The 22,305-nt window shown below is 39.8% G+C and overlaps 1 protein-coding gene across 1 annotated transcript in view; it reads left to right on the forward strand.

Annotated features, from left to right (window-relative positions):
• The window catches only part of TRPC3 (transient receptor potential cation channel subfamily C member 3), a 1,904,470-nt gene that overhangs the window by 1,517,048 nt on the left and 365,117 nt on the right, over window positions 1-22,305 (forward strand). The window contains exon 9 of the mRNA XM_044061528.1: window positions 21,508-21,717. Coding sequence (XP_043917463.1) covers window positions 21,508-21,717 — 210 coding nt within the window. The remainder of the gene's footprint in view (window positions 1-21,507; window positions 21,718-22,305) is intronic.

A 22,305-nucleotide genomic window follows, 5' to 3' on the forward strand; every position in this document is an offset into this window, starting at 1 on the left:
GAAATAACAAAAGAGAGAACAACAACTGAACGAGCCTAAAACACTGAAACAAAGGAAACCGAAACAGAAAAAGCACTGATTTTGCAGGCCCCCACAACTCTTACTAATTATGTATATAGTAACTCAGAGATTACACTTCAGTGGGGAAAAGGCCAGTTTCCTGATCGTCATTGTTCCACGATCTCAAACTGACAATTTTCATATTTTTTTCTGTCTGTCAGTACTTTTGCCCTCGACCACGGAGGTTCACTCATGTGTCTATCACTATTTTGACATTGTAGACAAACGTCATGAACCCAGCAGAAGCATATCCTGACAGTTATGCAGTGCATTCATACACAAAAAAAAATATTTAATTAAGCCAGCCCAGCTGTGAAGACATTCTCATTTATAATGCTGCTGTGACCCAGCTTGGACTAATGGTCCAGAAGTCAGAGAAAGTGGCCATGGAAATTTTGAGCACCTGATTGACAAATATTCTTTTTCATAGTGAGGACCTGCAGTTAGTTTTACACTACCTTAAAGCTTACTAGCAAACAACAAGGTTGCCTCCAGAAAGCAGGACACTTGCAGGGATCTACAATAAGGAGCATGTATGGAAGTAATGTTTGATGATATTATAAATCATATATATGTCCTCCCCACGGGTCGAGTGGCGTTCCGAAAGACATGTGTGAATGGGCGTGCCTTCGTTGAAGGTTGGGCATTGAGCTGGCAACTCAGCACCGTGAAAATCTACTGCCAATCATTAGCGGACCGGAGTTCCGCTGTGGCGACCCCTAACCGGGAAAAGCCGAAAGACAATAACAACATCAGGGGAGTGCAGTTAGGGTAGGGCAAATACCGTTATTTAGTTTTGAGACCAGACTGCCCAAGTCCTCACCCCATTTTTTTGCAAGAAAGTCAAAAGTACACCAATGGGCAATAACTGAGGGATGTGGAAGACCAGAACCCTAAATTTAATGTGGAGAAGATTAAAAAATATAATTACTTATTTTATAAAGCATGGTTCTCAGTGTGACAGTCCTCACCACCAACACCAGTAGGGAATGTTCACTGAGAAAAGAATAGACACACATAATATTTTCAGATGCAGTTCTCTGCACTAAGCACAATTTCTGTTAAGAGTACACAGGGAATACACACTTCAATCCTGGGGCTGGACTTTCTCTCCAGACCCCAAATAAGACAGCCCATTGACACCACTACAGAGTTGAGTCCTTAGTTGGGTGTTCCAAGCCAAGTCCTCCACCACCCTCTCTGTGAAATCAGTGCTCTCAGTTTCCCTGTTCAAAGTAGTTGACACACACACTCTCACTGAGATTTGATTTTCACACACACACACACACACACACACACACACACACACACACACACACACACACACACACACACACACACACACACTTGGGAAAGGCTGAGACAGCTTACCCAATTTTCTACCTCCACCCAGACTATAAGTTAGATACACTGCCACCAGAATAAAAGCCAGCTACTCTAAAGCTGTTACCAGGGTACCCAATTACTCTTAGTAAAATTAATATTTATAAAAATGGTAGCATTTCCTAGCCAAGCAGCAAGACTTTCAGGAACATGGAGCCACATTGCCATTAAATAAATGCAGTTACTGTCCAAGTTTAAATATTTTCTAAAAGACCAGCCACAATGAAAGGTATAGATATATTTAATAATAAATAATAAAATAGAAAACATGAAAAGACAGAATATCTATTTACAATAAACATCAGGATTTTAGTCACAGGAAATATAAAAAACAACACCATTGGAAACAGTCAGACAGATACAGAAAAACAATATTTAACTAATTTCACTATATTTTCCTGACTGAAGAACTACTGTTCCATACTTACTAGCTAGAGCAAGGCAAGATTAAGTAGATGAGTGTCTTGTGTCAGTTTCACTAATAGAGTGCTGAGTGCCTCTATCACATATCTTACTAGTATCTAAATTCAGTTTCAGTGCTGGCTACAGAATGACATCATATCTAGTCACCTGACTCTGTGGTTCCCACACTACTCCCTCACTAACAACTGAGCCAGGATTTTAGCACAGATGTGTCACAGTACACACATAGAACTTTGCTAAGGCTTAATACAGCATCTGGAAGCTATAAAACAATTCCCACACTTCTACCCTTCCTGCAGAAGGGCTTTTCATAGACATTGTGTTTTTGGCTACATTCACACCTGTGAGATAGAATCTTTATGGCCTAAACCAAGTCATTTAATTTCAGGCTATTTTTCTTAAGGTTAGCTGGGCTGAGCTTAACCCCTTCCCCTCCAGTATCCTCTGTTAAAATATATACATTTCAGCAGTTACAGCAATGCAGCCGAACATACATGTATATTTCTTTTCTGTCCAGCAGGACCCAATGTTAATACATTTTTAACACAAGCAGCTTTACAAATACATTTCTAACACAAATATCTGTACAAATCAGTTTGATATTCAAATGACATATAATTTTTTACAGAACTCCAGCTAGCTATGCTGCAATATTTTACATATGTTGTGCCCCACTCCCTCTAGCACAGCTGGCACTACCTCATATTATCACACTCAACCAGGGCTTTTTTGTGATGGTACGCACTGGTATGATGTACCGCCACTTTGGCCATGGTACCAGTTTCTTCTCCTTTAAGGAGAACCATGCAATGCTTCGCACGCCAACACAAATGTGAAAATGCACGGAATTTAAACTAGCCATTCCAAGAAGGTTAGTATGTGTGTCTGTGTGTGTGTGTGTATGTATGTATATATATATATATATATATATATATATATATATATATATATATATATATATAAAGTGAGTGAGGAAGAGTGTGTGTGTGTGTGTGTGTGTGTGTGTGTGTGTGTGTGTGTGTGTGTGTGTGTGTGTGTGTGTGTGTGTGTGTGTAATTTAAAGCAGTTTGTTTCTGTATGACAGAGAAAGTATGTGCATGCATGTGTATGTATGTATGTAAGTTAAACTAGCTGTTCAGTTTGTATGCAAGATAGTGTGTGTGTGTGTTTGTGTGTGTGTGTGTGTGTGTGTGTGTGTGTGTGTGTGTGTGTGTGTGTGTGTGTGTGTGTGTGTGTGTGTGTGTTTGTTGCTGTATGAGAAAGATGGTTTGTTTGTGTCACTGTGTGAGAGAGCAGGGGTGTGTGTCTCAGCCTCTAAGTGCAAGAAATCAGGACAAAGTCTGACATAATAGGGGGAAGAGATTTTAAATATTGCTCTTATAAACATAGAGAGTTGCTGGAATAATAGCATTTGTGTTAACGTATTTTCTGAAGGATATGAAGTCAAGTGTATATCATTATTTAGTGACTGCAATCCTCAGATCTTCCCAGTGATTTGCCTGAAAACCACAAATTTTATGAGGAACAGTCCAAAAATATGAGGGAAAAATCTGTACATTATGTGAAAATCTGTACAGTTGAGTGGTATGTGTGTGTGCTGCTGTGTGAGAGAGTAGGTGTGTGTGTGTGTGTGAGAGAGAGTAGGGATGTAGGTGTGTGTGTGTGTGTGTGTGTGTGTGTGTGTGTGTGTGTGTGTGTGTGTGTGTGTGTGTGTGTGTGTTGCTGTGTGAGAGAAAGAGAAGGTGTATGTGTGTTACTGTGTGAGAGGTATGATATGTAATGTTCTAGATGGGGGGGGGGGGCAAGTTAATCAATTAATTTGATCAGGCTTGACCCTGTAATTTGGTTACAGGAGACAAGAGTCTGAATCCTGTACACCTACTACCAAACTGCTGAAGGAATTGTGTGCTTCAGTGGAGACAAGAGCCTGAATCTTCTACACCAACTACTAGACTGCTGACAGAATTGTGAGTTTAAGTTTCAGTACATTTTCAGGGAATTATGAATTTCAGTGCATTTTCATGGAATTGTGAGAATCGAGGGAAGAGAAATTTACTGTTGCTCATTCTATGTCTCTTTTCAATATGTAACTAGCTGTTTTTTTTAGCAAATGGCAGTCACTGTTTATGCTGTAGAATTTGAAAGCAGTGCTGGTAGCATAATTACTTGTTGGTTTGTCAAGCATTCTCTATTGCAATATTGCCAGCTTACCAATTTTTTTTAATGTAACACAATATAGGCACTTAATTCTTCAAGGGCAGCAGGCACTGATTTTGTAGGTGAAACACTGAAATCTAAAGTTGATTGCTAGTACCAACCTCTTCATTAGTTATAGATCTCTTTAACGTGGAATTATTTGGATGACTTTTACTTCTGCAGAGATTGCATTTATTGACTGATGTTGGTGGACTGTAATAGCAGAAGTTTGAGAGGCCTTTTATGGTTGAAAATTTCTGAAAATGGTAGTTTTATCATTGGTTCATGCATTTTGTTTCATTGCTTACTGGAAGAATGTTCAACACTACAAATTTAAAACACATTCTAACAAGTGGTGCTATATTATATAAGGAATATAATTTAATACAGTCAGGAAAATGAATCAAAGAATACATGCATGTATGCATGCCTGTAAAAATGTGTGCAGGGAGCCTATAGTTCGAAAACAGCCTAAGGGTAAACTTAATCTTCCACTGGCTAGATACATTTTCTTTGAATGTGGGTATTAATTCCGTTTCAATGAATGTGAGCTTCAATGGCAGAGAAGTTTATTGCTTCCTACCTTTTATTTCCTAGGTTACTTCATTATTATTATTTCTGTCGGTATTGTATTTATATGCAGAATGTCATAAACATTTCACAAATTGCAAAAATCATGGAACTTCTATTCACTTTGTAAGCTAGTTAATTGCACTGTGTGATCAAGGAGGGAAAGGAGAGATGTCATCAGCACAGCCCTACAAAAAGAGCACAAATGAACAATTATATTAATTCAAGGATAATGCAGGGAAACTTTAAGATTATTATCCGCTATCATCCTTCATAATCTGCTGTGAGAAGTGGCTTCAATTGTATTATTAAGAGAGAAGATTTTATTTATTTTGTCATGACAGAGGATTTGGAGAAAAAATAAGTATTTTTTGGGGGGGGGGGTTGACCCAAACACAACATATGTGCACCGCCACCGTTTTCTTTACAAAAAAAACTCTGCACTCAACTATAGGATTATTTTAGGATTCACTATAGTCATGAAGCAGTGTAACTTATCTAATAGTTTTACAAGATTTTAGACCCCATTTGGTAGTGGGATGTATACAATTTCTTTTCTATTGTACTTTAACTTCAGAAGGCAGTATTGCAAGCAAGCTACAGACCTGTACTCCTAGAGTTCTGAAAATGAGCAGTCCTTTAAAAACCCTGCCTGGGAATGTGACTATGCAATGATGTCTTATATAAAATCCTTATTTAATAAGGTGGCCTGGTAGTGCAGACCACGTATACCTCTCAACCTCTTAGCACAATAAATGTGGACAAAGTCTAAAATAATAGGGGGGAGGGGGCAAAAGCCCCAGAACAGGGCGGATTTAAAATATTGCTCTTCCAGACTTAGAAGGTTGCTAGAATGACAGGATATCAAGTCTGAAACTCAAATGTATGTCATTATTTGGTGACTTCAATCATTGTGATTTGCCAGAAATTCATATATTTTATGAAGAGCAGACCAAAAATATGAGGCAAAATCTGGGCATTCAGTGAAAATATGGACAGTGGAGTGGCATGAAACCAAGTTTTCTTTCTGTTTTATAGAGGACAGATAGTTGGGATCATGTCCAGCACTCAGCCTAAAAGATATTGTATTCCAGAATCAAATATCAGGCTCTGCCTTACATTTAGTACAGTTATTGAAAGTACAAAATTGTAAGGTATTCGAAATAACAGTAGATAATGAAATGTTTCCCCCCACACAGTGTCAGTTTGGGTAATAAAGCCCACCATAAGTGCAGTCTGCTGGCTCAGCTTTTCAAATGAGCAAAAATGAAATATAACCCAGAGGTTGCATTCCTAATGTACACCCAGGGTTGTGAATGGCTAGAGGCCTAATCTATAGCCAACAGATGTGACTGGGTTCAGGCCTAAAGTATACCTAGGAGACTGGCTGCAGGCCTAATGTAAACCTGGCGGAGGTGGCTGGCTGCAGACCTAATGTATACCCAGGGTGTCTGACTGACTAGAGACCTAATGTATAACCAAAAGATGTGACTGACTAGAGACCTAATGTGCAGCCAACAGGTGTGACTGGCTTCAGACCTAAAGTATACTGTCAGACTGGGGATGCGACTGGGTGCAGACATTCAGTATTATATCCAGGGGTGTGAAGAATGGCTGCAGACATAATGTATTATACCCGGGGGGGGGGGGGACTGGCTGTAGTCCTAATGTATATCCATGGGGTATGACTGGCTGCATGCCTAATATATTATACCAGGGTTGTGGCTGACTGCAGGTCTAATGTATATCCAGGGGATGGGGCTGGCTTCAGACCTAATGTATTATACCTGGGGGGGTGACTGGCTGCAGGCCTAATGTATTATACCCAGAGGGTGTGACTGACTGCAGACCTAATGTAATATACCTGGGGTGTGACTGTCTGCAAAACTAATGTATACCTAGGGGGTGTGGCTGGCTGCTTATACCCAGTGAGTGTGACTGTCTGCAAGCCTAATGTATTATATCTAGAGGGTGTGACTGGTTGCAGGCCTAATGTATACCAAGGGGGGTGTGACTGGCTGTAGGATGAATGTATACCCCAGGGATGTGACTGGCTGTAGGCCTAATGTATACCCAGGGGGGTTACTGGCTGCAGACGTTATGTACTATACCCAGGAGGTGTGACTGGCTACAAACATAATGTATTATACCCAGAGGTGTGGCTGACTGCAGGTCTAATGTATATCCGGGGGGGGGGTGGCTGGCTGCAGACCTAATGTAATTTACCCAGGGGGTGTGACTGGATGCAGGCCTAATGTATTATACCCAGAGGGTGTGACTGGCTGCAGACCTAATGTAATATACCTGGAGTGTGACTGGCTGCAGACATAATGCATTATATACCCAGATGGTGTGACTGGCTGAAGGCCTAATGTATACCCAGGGGGTGTCACTAGCTGCAGATGTAATGTATAACTAGGGGGGTTTGACTGGCTCCAGACTCAATGTATTATACCAAGGGGGGTGCAACTGGCTGTAGGCCTAATGTATACCCAGGTGGTGTGACTGGCTGCAATACTAATATATACCCGGGGGGATGTCTGGCTGCAGACATAATGTATTATACACAGGGGGTGTGACTGGTTGCAGACCTAATGCATACCCAGGGGTTGTCACTAGCTGCAAATGTAATGTATAACCAGGGGTTTTGACTGGCTCCAGACTCAATGTATTATACCAAGGGGGGTGCAACTAGCTGTAGGCCTAATGTATACCCAGGTGGTGTGACTGGCTGCAATACTAATGTATACCCAGGGGATGTGATTGGCTGAAGACCTAATGTGTACCATGGGGGTGTGACTGGCTGCAGACATAATATATTATGTCCAAGGGTGTAACTAGCTGCAGGCATAATGCATTAAACCCAGGGGCTGTGTCTGGCTGCAGATGTAATGTATACCCAGGGGGTTGTAACTGATTGCAGACCTAATATATACCCAGGGGGTGTGACTAGCTGCAGATGCAATGTATTATATGCAGAGGGTGTGACTGGCTGCAGGCCTAATGTATACTAAGAGGGTGTGACTGGCTTAAGGCCTAAAGTATACCCAGAGAGTGTGACTGGCTGCAGACATAATGTAGACCCATGGGGTGTAACTGGCTTCAGACATAATGTATACCCAGGAGGTTGTGTCTGGCTGCAGACCTAATATATACCCAGGAGGTGTGGCTGGCTGCAGGTTTAATGTATTATACCCAGGGGGTGTGACTGTCTGCAGACTTAATATACACAAGCTCAGTCTAGTTCATCTGGGATTACACTGTCAGAGACATGAGGCAACTGCTGCTATACTTTGTGACTTTATTATTTAAAAGACAGTGGTTTCATTAGAAACCCCAAAAAGAGGTCCAACAATTTCAAAAAGTATGCAAGGTAAATCTCCTCCAGTTCCACAGCTGAAGTGGTATGTAAAGCAGTTGCCTGTCTCTGAAAGAAACACATACTGTAGTGACATTCTCCGTCAGACTCTCTAATATACACAGTCTGACTTGAATTTCAAAACTGGCTATTGCTCAAAATGTATAGTATTTAAATCTTACAGCTGTTGTACTTTGTCACTTGCCCTTTTAATCTGCTATAGACAAAGAGAAAACCCACCCATGTAGTCAAGGTGACCAAACACAGGTAACACAAGAGTCCAAAAGGTTCATTCACACAGCTTAACCATAACACTACACTTTCCAACAATTAAGACCTCTTTTTGAAGAAAGGTCTATCATGCAACTGTTGTTTCTGAATACATGTCTAACATTGGCAACTATCGTCATCCACCAAATTCATTCCTCCATATAGCACCAGGATAAACCACATAAAAATGCAGACATGGAGGTGAAAAAGCTGTTAGATGGAGGAAGGGACTCCACTGTTATAGTTAATCATCTATTCTTATTGTGAGTATCTCACACAACTACACCATAGTGTTTCATTCTTTTTGTCTTCACAGTGTTCAGGTAGAGCACCAATATATATTATAGGTTCATAGGTGTTTACTAAACTAACAACCACAAGGGCCTTTTTAATCCTAGCCATGCATCCCAAATCTCTAACAAGTTCTGATACCCTTGATAAGTGTAAGCATGGGCCTGGGAGATAAACCATTTACAAGTTACCTGTGTCCATTAGAGACATGGGTGCCAAACCAGGGATGAATTTCCAGTTTCCCATCCAACTTTCCAAGTTGCACTTGAATTGGGTTAGGGAGGAACTCTGCTTCACATGGATGGGGATTCTGTTCCAGACAGGGTAGTCTCTGGGATACATACCTATCTCTCCAGTAGGTCCAATTGATATCACAGGCAAGATTTAAGTCTTTAGAACAGGTAATTCTGGTGCCATTTGTTTTGTGGATATGTAGGAGGTTCATCAAAGTAGGGTCTGACAATGCCCTTTATGCCAAGCATAGATCTCCCCTCAAAAGCCTGTAGGAGACAGAATGCAGGGATAGGGCCTTGAGGCAGTCTGTATATGACATTTTACTTATGCCCTGTATTCTTTTATTGAGGAACTTCTGTGGACATTCCAATTGTTGGATATGCCTGGTTAGGTACATACCAAAGGGGGCACTGTACTCAGTGATAGGTCTGATGAATGCCAAATACAGTGGAATAATGACTTCCTTGGACTTAGATGCCATACTTTTGTTTATAAGCTGCCCAACATAGAATGATTTCCTCACCACTGTAGACACGTAATGGTCAAAGGCTAGATTACTATCTATGTGTTTACCTACATCCCTCAATACTGGGTCAACTCTAAAGGGTGTGTTGTCAATATGATAGTTACCAGGGATGGATGACTTCCCAAAGGACACTATTATGCATTTCTTGGCATTTAGCTTTAGTTCATGGCTCTGACACTAGTTGTTTGTCTGTGTCAGCCCTTCCTGGAGAACATTTCTGTTAGTGTGAGATTGAATGACAGCTCCTAATTTGCAATCATTTGCAGATTTAGTCAGCCAGAGACCACTGACATTGGCCTTGACTTCCACTGGGTGACATACATGTTTGTACCTAACCTCCTCAGTTTGTCAACAATGCCCAAATGGGGTATTGTGTCAAATGGCTTGGTTAGGTCAAGGTAGGCAGTGTGAATGATTTTGTCCTCATCCATTGCTTTGGTGACCTTCTCAAAGAAGTCCACTAGGTTGAGTAGGCATGATCTGCCCTTGATGAAACCAAACTGGGTTGGGCCCAGTGTCTAGAGGTTTACTATATCACTATTGATCATCTCCATGATAATTCTTTCCATGGCTTTATATATAAAAACTAGTGAGACTTATGGGTCTGTTGTTTCCAGGGTCTGTAGATGGCCCACCTGGGGATACAATTGTTTAGGTATCTGTCGTGCCATCAGATGTTGTTCATGTGATAGTGAAGGATTAGGTCTCTAGAACAGGTGTTTGCTTTACAACCTGTTCTATTTAGGTGAAGGAATTCAAAAAGTGCTGAGTTGTTTATAGCATGGAAAGATAAGCCAAGAACATCCCCCAGGAGTCTGTATGACACTGAGAAGATGACCAGACATTTTAGTCTTTCAGAGTACCTAAGGGCACTGAGAACTGAGATCTTTTTGGTACGGAAAAGGTGAGCTCTCTCAAGCTGATATAGGTGCTAGGTAAGGTACATGCCAAAGGGTGTATTATATTAAATGACGGACCTAATAAAGGATGGATAAATTGGGATTGCCACTTGTTTTGATCTTCTTCTTTTGACCCTCAGATGATACCACAAGGGATACACTGTACAATTTGAAGGATCTTCCAAACACTGCAGAGATATTGTGGTTAAAGGAGAGTATGTTACCAGCATACTCACCAAGCCCCTTAAGACTGTATCAGATTTAAGTGGATTTAAGGCACAACAGATACCTAAACAATTGTATCCCCATTTCTGGAATAGGGTGCCTTACCAATCAAGCAGTGCACTTCCCTAGCAACCTTCAAAACCAGTATGGGCGACTGGATAATCTACATGGTAAGAAGTAGGGATGCTAGATTTAGAAAAATAAACTATTCTGCATTTCTTGGTTTTGAGATTGAGCCCCTGATTAATATACCAAGCATGTGTTGGGCCAAGCTTTTGTATCAGAATGGGATTTGATAAATATCCCCAGTTTACAATCATCAGCAAATCTGGTTAGCCATAGTCCCTTCATATCAGCTTTTCTATCACATAAATATATACCAGACTAGGGGGACCCAGGACAGAGCCTTATGGGACATGACTAATGACATTTTTCTTTCTAGAGCAAAGGCCCCCGACCTTAACAGTATGGGTTCTGTCAGACATCTGTTTGCCAATCCAGTGAACTATATATGAGTTATTATTGAGTTGAAAGAGTTAAAGTTGAATCTAGGACTTGCAATAAGCATCCCCATCGGTCCTTTTGAATTTTGTTGAAGCTTTTTTTCAAGTTTTAGCTGGTATTTAGGCCCTGCATCTGAGCAGGTTTCTGCTTGTTAGCTGAACTGAGGTTGGCTACCAGCCACAAATCTGAGCTGAGATACCAGACGACTAGAGATTGTCTGTTTTTTTTTTTTTTTTTTTTGCTTATTTATACTATTTACTGCATTTTTTATTGCCTGCTGCCTACTTTTATACTATATTTATTTACTGTGTACTAAACTACGTTATTATACTGCAATTGCCTGCTACACTGTACCCGTAAAATCTAATTTTATTGCTGTTTTCACTGTTTAGCAAACTTTTTTGTTGTTTCCACTGTTTAAGTATTTACTGATGGTTTTTTTCACTGTTTTAAAGCTATCTGTTCTGGCTGCTCTGGTTTTCCTGCCAAGCAGTACTTAATGAACTGATCTGTTAACTGTTCAAATCATTCTTTAGAGCCTCCTGGTTGATTTTCTGCTGTTTTAACCATTTTGTTCAGTGTCTCACTGCTATTTTTCTGCTGTGTTAAACATTCTGTAGTGTTTCCCGCTGAAACTAGGGTAGATAGTAGCTGTAGCATAGTCCAAATCCAGGCCTGCTATTTTTGGAACTTTTTGTAGTGATTTGTTTGTTCAGAGAACATCTTCCAGGCCATCTTGGCTTGGAAGGGGCCTATCTGCACTGTTGTGAGAGAATTGTGTTGATTGGGACATGACAGGTAAAGGGAGGCCAGTCTAGGGATTGGAATAAGCATCCTCAATGGTCCTTTTGAATTTTTGTTAAGAGTTTTTTTCAACTTTTATCTTCTGGTATTTGGGCACTGCATCTGAGCAGGTTTCTGCTTGTTTGTACTGAGCTTAACTGAGGTGGGCTACTATCCACAACTCTAAGATGAAATACCAGATGACTAGAGACTTCTGAGCTTCCAAAAAAACATAAGTTGCCTGTTTTTTTTTTTTTTGCTTATTTATACTATTTTCTGCACTTTTTTAATTGCCTGCCACCTACTTTTATACTGTATTTATTTACTGTGTACTAAGCTATACTGTTATTAATTGCCTGCTACACTGTGCATGTAAAATCAAATTTTATTGCTGTTTTCTAGCAAGTATTTTTTTGTTTCCACTGTTTAAGTATTTACTGGCATTTCTTTTCACTGTTTTAAAGGTATCTGTTTTGCCTGCTCTGGTTTCCCTCCAAGCAGTACTTAATTAACTGATCTGTTAATGGTTTAAATCATTTTAGAGCCTCCTGGCTGATTTTCTGATGTTTCCAATTTTTTTCAGTATCTCACTGCTATTTTTCTGCTGGGTTAATCATTCTCTAGTGTGTCCCGCTGAAATTAGGGTAGCAAGGCCTGCTGCAACTGTTTATAGTGGTATGTTTTTTTCTGAGCACGTTTTCCAAGCCATCTTGACCGGAAGGGGCCTATCTGCACTTTTGTGAGAGAATTGTGTTGATTGGGACCTGACTGGTAAAGGGAGGCTGGTCTAGGGCTTGGAATAAGCATCCTCATCGCTCATTTTGAATTTTGTTAGTTTTTTTCAAGTTTTAGCTTCTGGTATTTTGGCCCTACATCTGAGCAAGTTTCTGCTTTTTGTACATTGTGCGGTACCACTCACTGCCACACAATTGTGAGTCAAAGCAGGACAGTTAAATTCAACAAATTTTCCCTTAAAACCCAGGCAGAAATATCCATTTGCTGAGCTCCTCCATGATCATTTCTGAAAAGCCAACCCTAGTGACAACAGTCTTCAACCTAGTATTATGGACAGTTGGAATACCCTTGTCTCTCCTGTCAACCTTGTTGACTTGGGTCTCTTGAGGCAGTGTAGCAATTGCCTCATGTACACAGACAACCCTCTACTAATAACGCAATCTAGAATCCATGCTCTTTGCCACTCAAAACAGTAACATGGAGAAGGCTGTCACCTCACCCACCACAAATTCATGTAGTACCACTACTCATACACATGCCACTATTCATAAACATAGTACGCATCAAACATTTAAATTCACATACACAGAGGTTCTGTTGAAAAACTTACCAAAAGACTAGAGACCTCCAAAACACAAATCTTCACAGCTAACATGGTCTCCACAGCACCCATGACACATAGCAACACCAGTGCCTCACCCACCAAGCCCATAAGGCATAACACTCAAAAGCCAAGTTTCTTGTCAATAGTGAAACACGTGAATCTCCCACTCACCAGGCTGGACAAAGAGAAAGTCACAGTCAGCTGCTTATCTGGTGCCAGGATTCGCCAAATCACACATGCTCTCAGGTCTCTCAGCAACAAATACCATTATGACTCTGTCATAGTTCATGTTGGTGCAAATGACCTGAGACGCACCTTGCTGCACTACATGAAGAGAGACATGGTTGAGCTTTCTGAGTATGTGTCCCAGGCAGATATGTCCATAGCCTTGAGCAGCATACTATCCTCACCTAGAATAATGCCACAGTACAAACAAAAATTATTTATTTCAATAATTGGCTTAGTTTTTTGTGTCATTCAAACAGGATCCAATTCCTTTCTGCCTGGGAAGCCATGGTTGACAAACGTTGCTGCTTTTCCAGAGATGGTTTGTACCTGGCATGCCTAGGCATTTGGCTGCTGGCAAAGGCTCTTGCCTCCCCCATACTGTTTTTTAGGCAAGGTGTTGAAAATAACATTACTGACATGAAATTAACTAACCAGAACAAAATAAGGGTCATGCTGTTAAATGCTAGGAGCTTAAACCCAAAACTACACACCCTGGAAGCGCTTCTATTACAAGATGTAGATGTCTGTGCAGTCACAGAAACCTGGTTTAAGGTCTCAGAGAGTACCCCAGCCCTGCAAGGCTACAATGCCTTCCACACCTTTAGACTGCAAAATGAATGTGTGAAAACCAAGAGACGGTGTTTCAATCTATATTATAGATAAAATCACCTCCTGTCTAGTTAAGACTGGACAACTCCATAGAGTTACTCTAGGTCCAGATTACAGTGGGTAAGATCCCCATTTAAGTCCAAGCCAGTTATAGATCCCCCTCCATGAGTCATGACATCAATGAAGCCTACTTAACCAAACTGAAGACAATCTAAATTTTACCAAACACACTGGTTATGGGGGATTTCAATTATTCCACCATCAACTGGGAAACCTACTCTAGTCCAAACTTGCTAGCACAAAAGCTCCTTGACTTTGTGAATTCAAATGCTCTGGAGGAAATTGTCCATACCCCAACAAGAGGAACAAACATTCTAGATCTGGTCCTCACCAACATGTCAAACAGGTGCACTGCTGCAACTGTTGGACACTCAGTTAAAACTGACCGCAAATCAGTCACCTTTTAACTGACACTGACACCAGAAATCACAAATGGTGAAATTAGACTAAAAAACGTCACCAAGGCAAACTGGACCCTCTTAGGTGAATATATTAATCCATTTCATGTCCCACCCCAAGCTGAAAGTGGTAACTACATTGATGTTTACTAGTAACACCAAGTGTTCTCCGTTGTACAGGATCCAATAAAGGCAGTCCCACAAACCGTTGATGGATAATAACAGTAATAAAGGTGAATCTCCGTCAGAAAAACTATTCAGTCCACAACCAAGCAATAATTAGTGTCATTTATTAAAATACAATGTGAAATAGATTTAGCGCTTTCATTTCCAATACAGGAAACTTCATCAGAATGAATAGCATTGTTCTACTTACATATTTATATTGTTCTGTACTAATTAATTGCAATTCAATTCATTGCAATTAAGACATTTCAATTAAAACATTCAAATCACTGTGGTTGAAAATAAAGCTACAGTACACCATATATAAACAAGACAAGACAAGACATGAAATATGTGCAAAGAATAATTTCTATGTATAAATATATAAATATATAAAAATATATATAAAAAGATGTATATAGAGAGACACACATAACTATCTAAGAATATGCATATGTTGCCATACATCTTTAAAACCTGTGTATTTTAAAATTTTATATAAAAAAAAACTTTTAGAAAGAAAACATGTAAACTGAACAACATCTAAATTAAACTATAATATATGTATAATATATGTACAACCAGTCTCTTCAACTAGAGTTCATAATACAGTGGTCCCTAATATATGCCCCTCATTTCATAATATGAAACACAAGTATAAATATATTGTATTGTGTATATATATGTCTGTGTATGTATATTTTATTTAGAAAATAATAATAATGATATTGTAATAAAATTGATTTTAAAGTTAATTTTGAATTATGTAATAAGGATATAATAAAATAAGGATATGATAAAATTGTGATATAATAAAATTGTAATAGTAGTGAAATTGATTGGTTGTGGATTGAATAGTTTTTCTGACAGAGATTCACCTTTATTTCTGTTATTATCCATCAATGGTTCATGGGACTGCCTTTACTGGATCCTGTACAACGGAGAACACTTGGTGTTACTAATTTTTTTGTTTTTTCTCCATTTTCTGTGTGTTTTACATTGATGTTTACACTAAAGCCCTGTACAATCACTTGCATAAGTGTATAAACTCAGTTGCACCAGATAGAATCAAAGCTATAGTCCCAAGTAAAATCAAGCTGCCATGGTGGACTTCCAGCATCAACAGTCTACAATAAATGCAAAAAGTTGCAGTCCAAGAAAACAAAGATAAGGACCCAACAATGGAAACGCACCTTCCTCAACCTTAACAGGCAAATAAGACAACTTGTCAAATCCTCCAAGAGCTCCTTTAACAGAAATCTAGCAAGTACTACCAAGGATAACCATAAGGCCTTTTACAACTATTTACATAACCTAAAGGGTAAGACCCAAGTATGTACAGAACTGGTGACCAACACTATCACACACACTGACCCCACAAAGATAGCAAACCTGCTAGAGAATAGTTTTGGTGAACATTTCACTCCCTTATCCCCTCCTAGCTTACAACAAACCCTCCCCCAACCCCCCCCCCACCTTTCATATCTGAAGAGCAGTTCCTCAAAACCCCTGTCCAAGGCAAAGATCATGGCCTCTTATGGGACCAGATGACATCCTAGGATGTCTTCTAAACAGGTTAAAACATTAAATATTATCATCACTAAGTACACTTTTCAGTCATAGCCTAACCACAGGCTTTGTTCCTGTGGAATGGAGAACAGCTATAGTTATTCCCCTCCATAAAGGTGGCCTAGAAACAAACCTGGGGAATTACAGACCCATAAGCATGACCAGCCTCATCCATAAGGCCATGGAACGTATCATTATGGACCTCATAAATAAAGACATAGGTGAGCTCCAAACCCTGGATCCTATCCCATTCAGCTTTGTGAAGGGCAAATCCTGCCTGCTAAATCTGGTGGATTTCTTTGAAAGTGTGACCAAGGCCATTAATGAGGGCAAATCTGTACACACAGCATACATTGACTTGGCAAAGGCTTTTAACACAATCCTACATTCAAGCAATACTGATAAACCTAGCAAACTGAATGTAAATCCCTTCATTGGAAGATGGGTTACCAACTGGCTCCCAAAACGGACACACACTATCAAAGTGGGTGACCGCACATCAACCATCAGACCTGTTACCAGTGAGGTGCCACAGGGATCAGTGCTGGGCCCCCTTCTGTTTGGTATATACTTCTCAGAAGTTCAGGTCAAAACTAAAGGGTTGTGACTGACCAAGTTTGCAGACTACTACAAACTAAATGCAATCATTGAATCCCCAAATTATGTAAGTATACTCCAGGACGGTCTCACACAGACCAATGACTGATGTATTAGTCACAGTCTCAAACAGAATGCAAAGAAATGTATCATCATTCCCTTTGGTACAAATAATGTCCCTTCATACTATCAAAGCAACAACAATACCCTACCCTAAGTACCCATGAATTGGTAAGGAGTAAGGGGCCCAGGATCATAGGTTGACCACAACCTTAACCTTCACCACCATGTGTCTACCATTGTAAAGAAAACTTTCCACATAGATCACTTGATTAGTAAAGGCATCACCGCAAGAGCGTAAGAAGTTATAACGCCCCTATATACTCGGCACTTATCTGGTAAAAAATTGAGTATAATACCCCATTTGGTATGTACCATACTAAGCAATTAGAGAGACCATAGAGGTTTTTAACAAAGAAGACCAAGGGCCCCCAGCTTGTGCCTTACTCAGACCAACTAAAGTCCCTGACACTATACTTCGTATCATATAGACTCCTTAGGGGAAACTTATGCTTGGCCTACATAGCAACCCAAGAACCAAACCTAATGAACTTACTGCATATCCGTAAATCAAATGGGCCTAGGGCTACCCATTCCAGGGACTTAAATATGGCCTGTAACTTAAAAAGAACATGCTGAAGGGACAGATTTATCTCCCAGTGACTGCCATGTCTTTGGAACAGGATACCAATTCATGTAAAACAGAGCACCTCTATGACACTGTTCAAGAGGAACCTGGATGAGTGGATGGGGTACCATAAATTCTTACCGGGGATAGCATCCACAATCCTCCTGGACATGGGCAGTCATCACTGAATGCAGTCTTGGGTAATGACTAGTACCTCTGTGTTATTACATTGGGTTGAAACAGCTAGGCTTAAAATGACCTCTGGGTCGCTAGCCTAGCAATCTCCTATGATCCTATAATCGAGTTTGTGAATAATCCTAACATAGGATCTTAATGGAAGATCATATAAGGTTCACAGCACATAACAACCTGAAGCACTGATAGTCTTCTAGCTGGTGTGATTGGCAACAGAAGGACTATCTTCCAAGAAAGAATCTTCTGTAGTGTGGAATACATTAGCTCAAAAGGCAGTTTTGTCAGGGGTGCTAAAATAAAATTCATATACAGTGGATGAGCCAAAGCTCTATTCAATGCCTTCCAGTGCAAATAAATATCTTCACTGGAGGTCTGGAAGCTAAAAGAAGATTCCAAGGTATGCATACCAGTAAGGCAGCATACTAACTTTTGATGGATGAGAAAGACAGACCACTGGACAGCAACAGGCAGAAACAGTTTAGGACCTGTGGAGGTTACATGTAGATCAGTATTATGTCCAGGACCTGTGCAAGTTGCATGTGGATCAGTATTATTCTAGGACCTGTGGAAGTTACTTGTGGATCAGTATTATGTCTAGGACCTGTGAAAGTGACATGCAGATCAGTATTATGTCTAGGACCTGTGGAAGTTACATGTGGATTAGTATTATTCTAGGACCTATGGAAGTTACATGTGGATCAGTGTTATGTCTAGGACCTGTGAAAATTACATGTGGATCAGTATTATTCTAGGACCTGTGGAAGTTACATGTGGATCGGTATTATTCTAGGACCTGTGGAAGTTACATGAGCATCACTATTATGTCTAGGACCTGTGAAAATGGGTCTATATTAAAAGACCGAAGAGGTGTTTCAGCAAACACCTCTTGGTCGACACATAATGAGCGAACGCACTAAAGCGTGAATGCTCAAAAGAGCGGTTTCTTTCCCTGGGTAAGAAACTGCTAGAACAAACACACGCACACTTTAAAACATAACAACATGGGGGGCTTTGCCCCCCACACCCCCCAACGTGGGTGGCTGTGCCCCCCCACACCCCCCCTAAATAAATATACCAACTCCGAGATCGCACTACAGTGAGGAAAGGGGCAAACACAAGGGATGGCCAAGCTGTTTCTTTCCCAGGGAAAGAAATCGCTGTTTTGAGCATTCACGCTTTAGTGCATTCCCTCATTACGTGTCGACCAATAGGTGTTTGCTGAAACACCTCTTTGGTCTTTTAATATAGACCCGTGAAAATTACATGTGGATCAATATTATTCTAGGACCTGTGGAAGTTCCATGTGGATTAGTAATTTGTCTAGCACCTGTGTGGAAGTTCCATGTGGATCGCATTGTTGTGACAGCTACAGTTTTCTTCTTCACCTAGCTTGCCATTTAATTATTTTGTAAAATCCAGCAATACATTAATTTGGTGTTGAATCTCTTTCCTTCTAAGAGTCAGGTCTAAGGTTGTCGACTCCAAAAAGAACGCATGCTCAGTGACTACTCCTACCACCAACTGAATTTCATGTAGTTGTGTCTGGTGATTAGTTTGAAATGTTTCAACAGTGGTAGAAAGCTGGGCAATAGTACTTATAAAGGACACCATTAAAGTGGGACTCACCAGGATGGTGCTGCTGCGGCAATGCCAGACTGTGACAGTTCCCAGTGCAGCTTCTCTAGCCACAAGTCAGTTGCTTCTGGGTCTGAGTGAGTTTGTGGCCAAAAAATCGTCCAACTTTTGCCTGATTTTGCCATGCTGCCTTCTCACTAGCATAAATGTCACTTTAATACAACAGTAACTGCCAGCTCTTTTTGTACATCTATCTAAATGTTGCAAAAAGCAATGAAACTCAGAATGGTGGCAAACAATGGCAAAATGTTTTCACATGAGAGACAGGAGGTCAGACACTTACAGCTTTTAAAAACTACCATCCTCCTGGGGTAAATGAAGCTATGAATTTAAAGTGAGTTTTAAAAGTTTAAATGAAATGTTTTAACATATTTAATTGTCTCTCAAGTATGTGTTTTTAAGGTATGTTATTTTAAATTTTCAGCTAGACTTCGGTTTAAATATGTATTCTTTGTGAATGGATGTGTTGAGCACATGACCATTGGGATTTACTATTTAATTCTTTCATTCTGCACAAAGTCCTGTTTTATGTTAAACATAAAAGTACTTTGTTTATTTTAGCCATTTGAGGATATGACAGCACATGGGTATAATGGCTTTTGTACCATGATCTGTCAGTCTTTTGGCTTTGCTCACAGTTGCTCCATAGACAGTTCTCCAGTCAATACTTTATATTGTCTCTTTCTGTGCTTCTCAGTGTACTGACCTATCTCTATCCTTATTCTCACTGCATTTGGCTGCAACAGCTATCTTCACATCCAGTTCTACTTTATATATAAGGGACTGTTTTAATTCTAATGCCACCCCAGATTTGAGACTGTTATCTTAAGGGAATCCCATCTTTTGTTTAAAAGTTATACCTCTACCAGTATTGTGTATATCTTCTGTTCTAAGGATTGGGAGTATGTATTTCGCTGAGGTTACCAAGTCCAGTTTTTCAGGCCTGAGCGCAGGTTATGAGACTGGTGGATAATATTGTATCAGTCACCCTTTGTACTGGCTGTTATGTTGTGCTCATACATTTTAACAATAATAATCCAAAGGGAAGAGGATACAGAAATTAGGTTAAAATAGTTACATTTTATTTTTCTCCCTGAAAGTATGCAGAGCTGTTACTAGATGTCAACCACTGTCCTAAAGGTAAACCAGAATGCAGAATTATCAAGAATAATATATTGGTGAATGCTTTAGGTGCATAATAGAATTTAAGTGCAAGAGATGTTATTTACCATATTTGGTACTAGCTATGTGCTTTTTGCTATCAGGAATACTTTTACAAGTATATTTGAATAATGTATGAAAGAAAGTACACATTTTGGGAATGAGTGGATTGCTGTGGAATTTCAGTGTACCTTAGGGACCTGTGTACAAATTCAGATGAGAAACAGAACAGACGAGACTAGAGATTTTTCTTTGAATATATTTCTAAAGTGATCTGAGAAACCACCAAGGAATATGCAGAAGTTGTGAAAGAAAAAAATTGTTGCAATACATAACATCCTTGAGAGCAAACAACCGCAGAAATAAAAGCTTATATATGTTCCTCTTCTCACAAACATTGTATAACTTTAAACCTTCCCTTATCATGCTGCAAACAGTATTATGATCTGACATGAGACTTGTATTCTGTTTTAGGGATATTGACTCCAACACCCTAGGAATTGATTGTACTTGTCTAAGTGTGTGCTTAACCCCAGCATTAAGCCTTGGCTGGTTGTCAGGCTTATTGACCCTGGATGGAACACGTTAATTATTTACAATGTGTATGTACAAAGTATGTAAATTCCTTCCTATATGTTGCATCAGAATTTGACTTAAGCCATCTAGCCATGTGATTGTTAACTTGAAGTTATGCCAGTCTGGTGAAAGAATTGCTTTAAACAGTGAAACAATTCAGTTTTACAGTATCATCAACTTCAAACCAAATACTGCAAAATATGAGGAAATCAGAGCAGCTACTTTATTTACCTTGTTAGACAGAACATTTAGGCTTGTTTTTTTTTTTCGTTAGGGGAAAAGCACGTACACATGTGCATGCACGACAGACACACACACACTGCTACACCTTGAAGCACTTACTCCAAAATTAGACCTTTTACCAGAAGGATGTAGGAGTTAAAGTTTATGACCTCTAATCTCCTCTCTTAACATAATAATCAGAAAAGACTTCAACAGCATAAATGCTGATTACCTTTGCTGCCTTAATGAAATCCCACAGCTTGCTGAAATGAATCAATTGACTGTTAAGTGAAGTTCATCTAATTCTTTGTTATTTCAAATTTTTCTTTCATATTTCCTGCAGGATGACAGTGATGTTGAATGGAAGTTTGCACGCTCTAAACTCTGGTTGTCATACTTCGATGATGGTAAAACATTGCCTCCACCATTAAGCCTGGTGCCTAGCCCCAAATCATTTTTTTATTTCGTCATGAGAATTGTCAGCCTTTTTAAATGTCAGCGGAGGAGATTACAGAAAGATGTAGAGATGGGAATTACAAATTCTAAATCCAAGGTAAGCATTAAACGCTACACAACATATATTCAGACGGGCAAATGTTTGAAGCATCTTTACTAAAATCAAAGACTAATAAAAAGTGGTGTAACAGAAATGGCAGTGCATCTTCTGCACACCTGATCTTAGCACGGGAATGACGGAGTGAAACATGGAATCTTGGACTGCAGGAGGACTGTAGTTTTACTGTTCTCCTAGCTATATGGTGTTCTCAGGTGGTAATTTGCTATCTGGTATGGATTCTGACAGACACTGCAGTGCAAACCCAGTGCATGGCCAACCTGCTATATGTGCCCTAGCATTTTGGGGGCTTGTAAAGGATAACCAGAGAAAATTTGATATGAGTAGGGTGGTGCCCGAATAGTCTTAGTCTGCATGTTCTGGGCCATCTCACTAAGCTTTATATGTTGCAATGAGGAATCTATGCATGGAATAAGGTATATATGAAAGGTCAGAGCTCGGTAATCTTATTTGTGGAAGCTGCTCACAGATGAGTATGCGCCAACAAATATGACAAAAAAGAGACACCTTTTAGGAGAGCACCTTTTATGCATTAGATAATGTGGATAGAATTGTGTCATTCTTCCA

This window comes from Protopterus annectens, chromosome 2.part0 (assembly GCF_019279795.1).
Source record: "Protopterus annectens isolate FY-2018-M chromosome 2.part0, PAN1.0, whole genome shotgun sequence".
NCBI classification, from domain to species: domain Eukaryota; kingdom Metazoa; phylum Chordata; order Ceratodontiformes; family Protopteridae; genus Protopterus; species Protopterus annectens.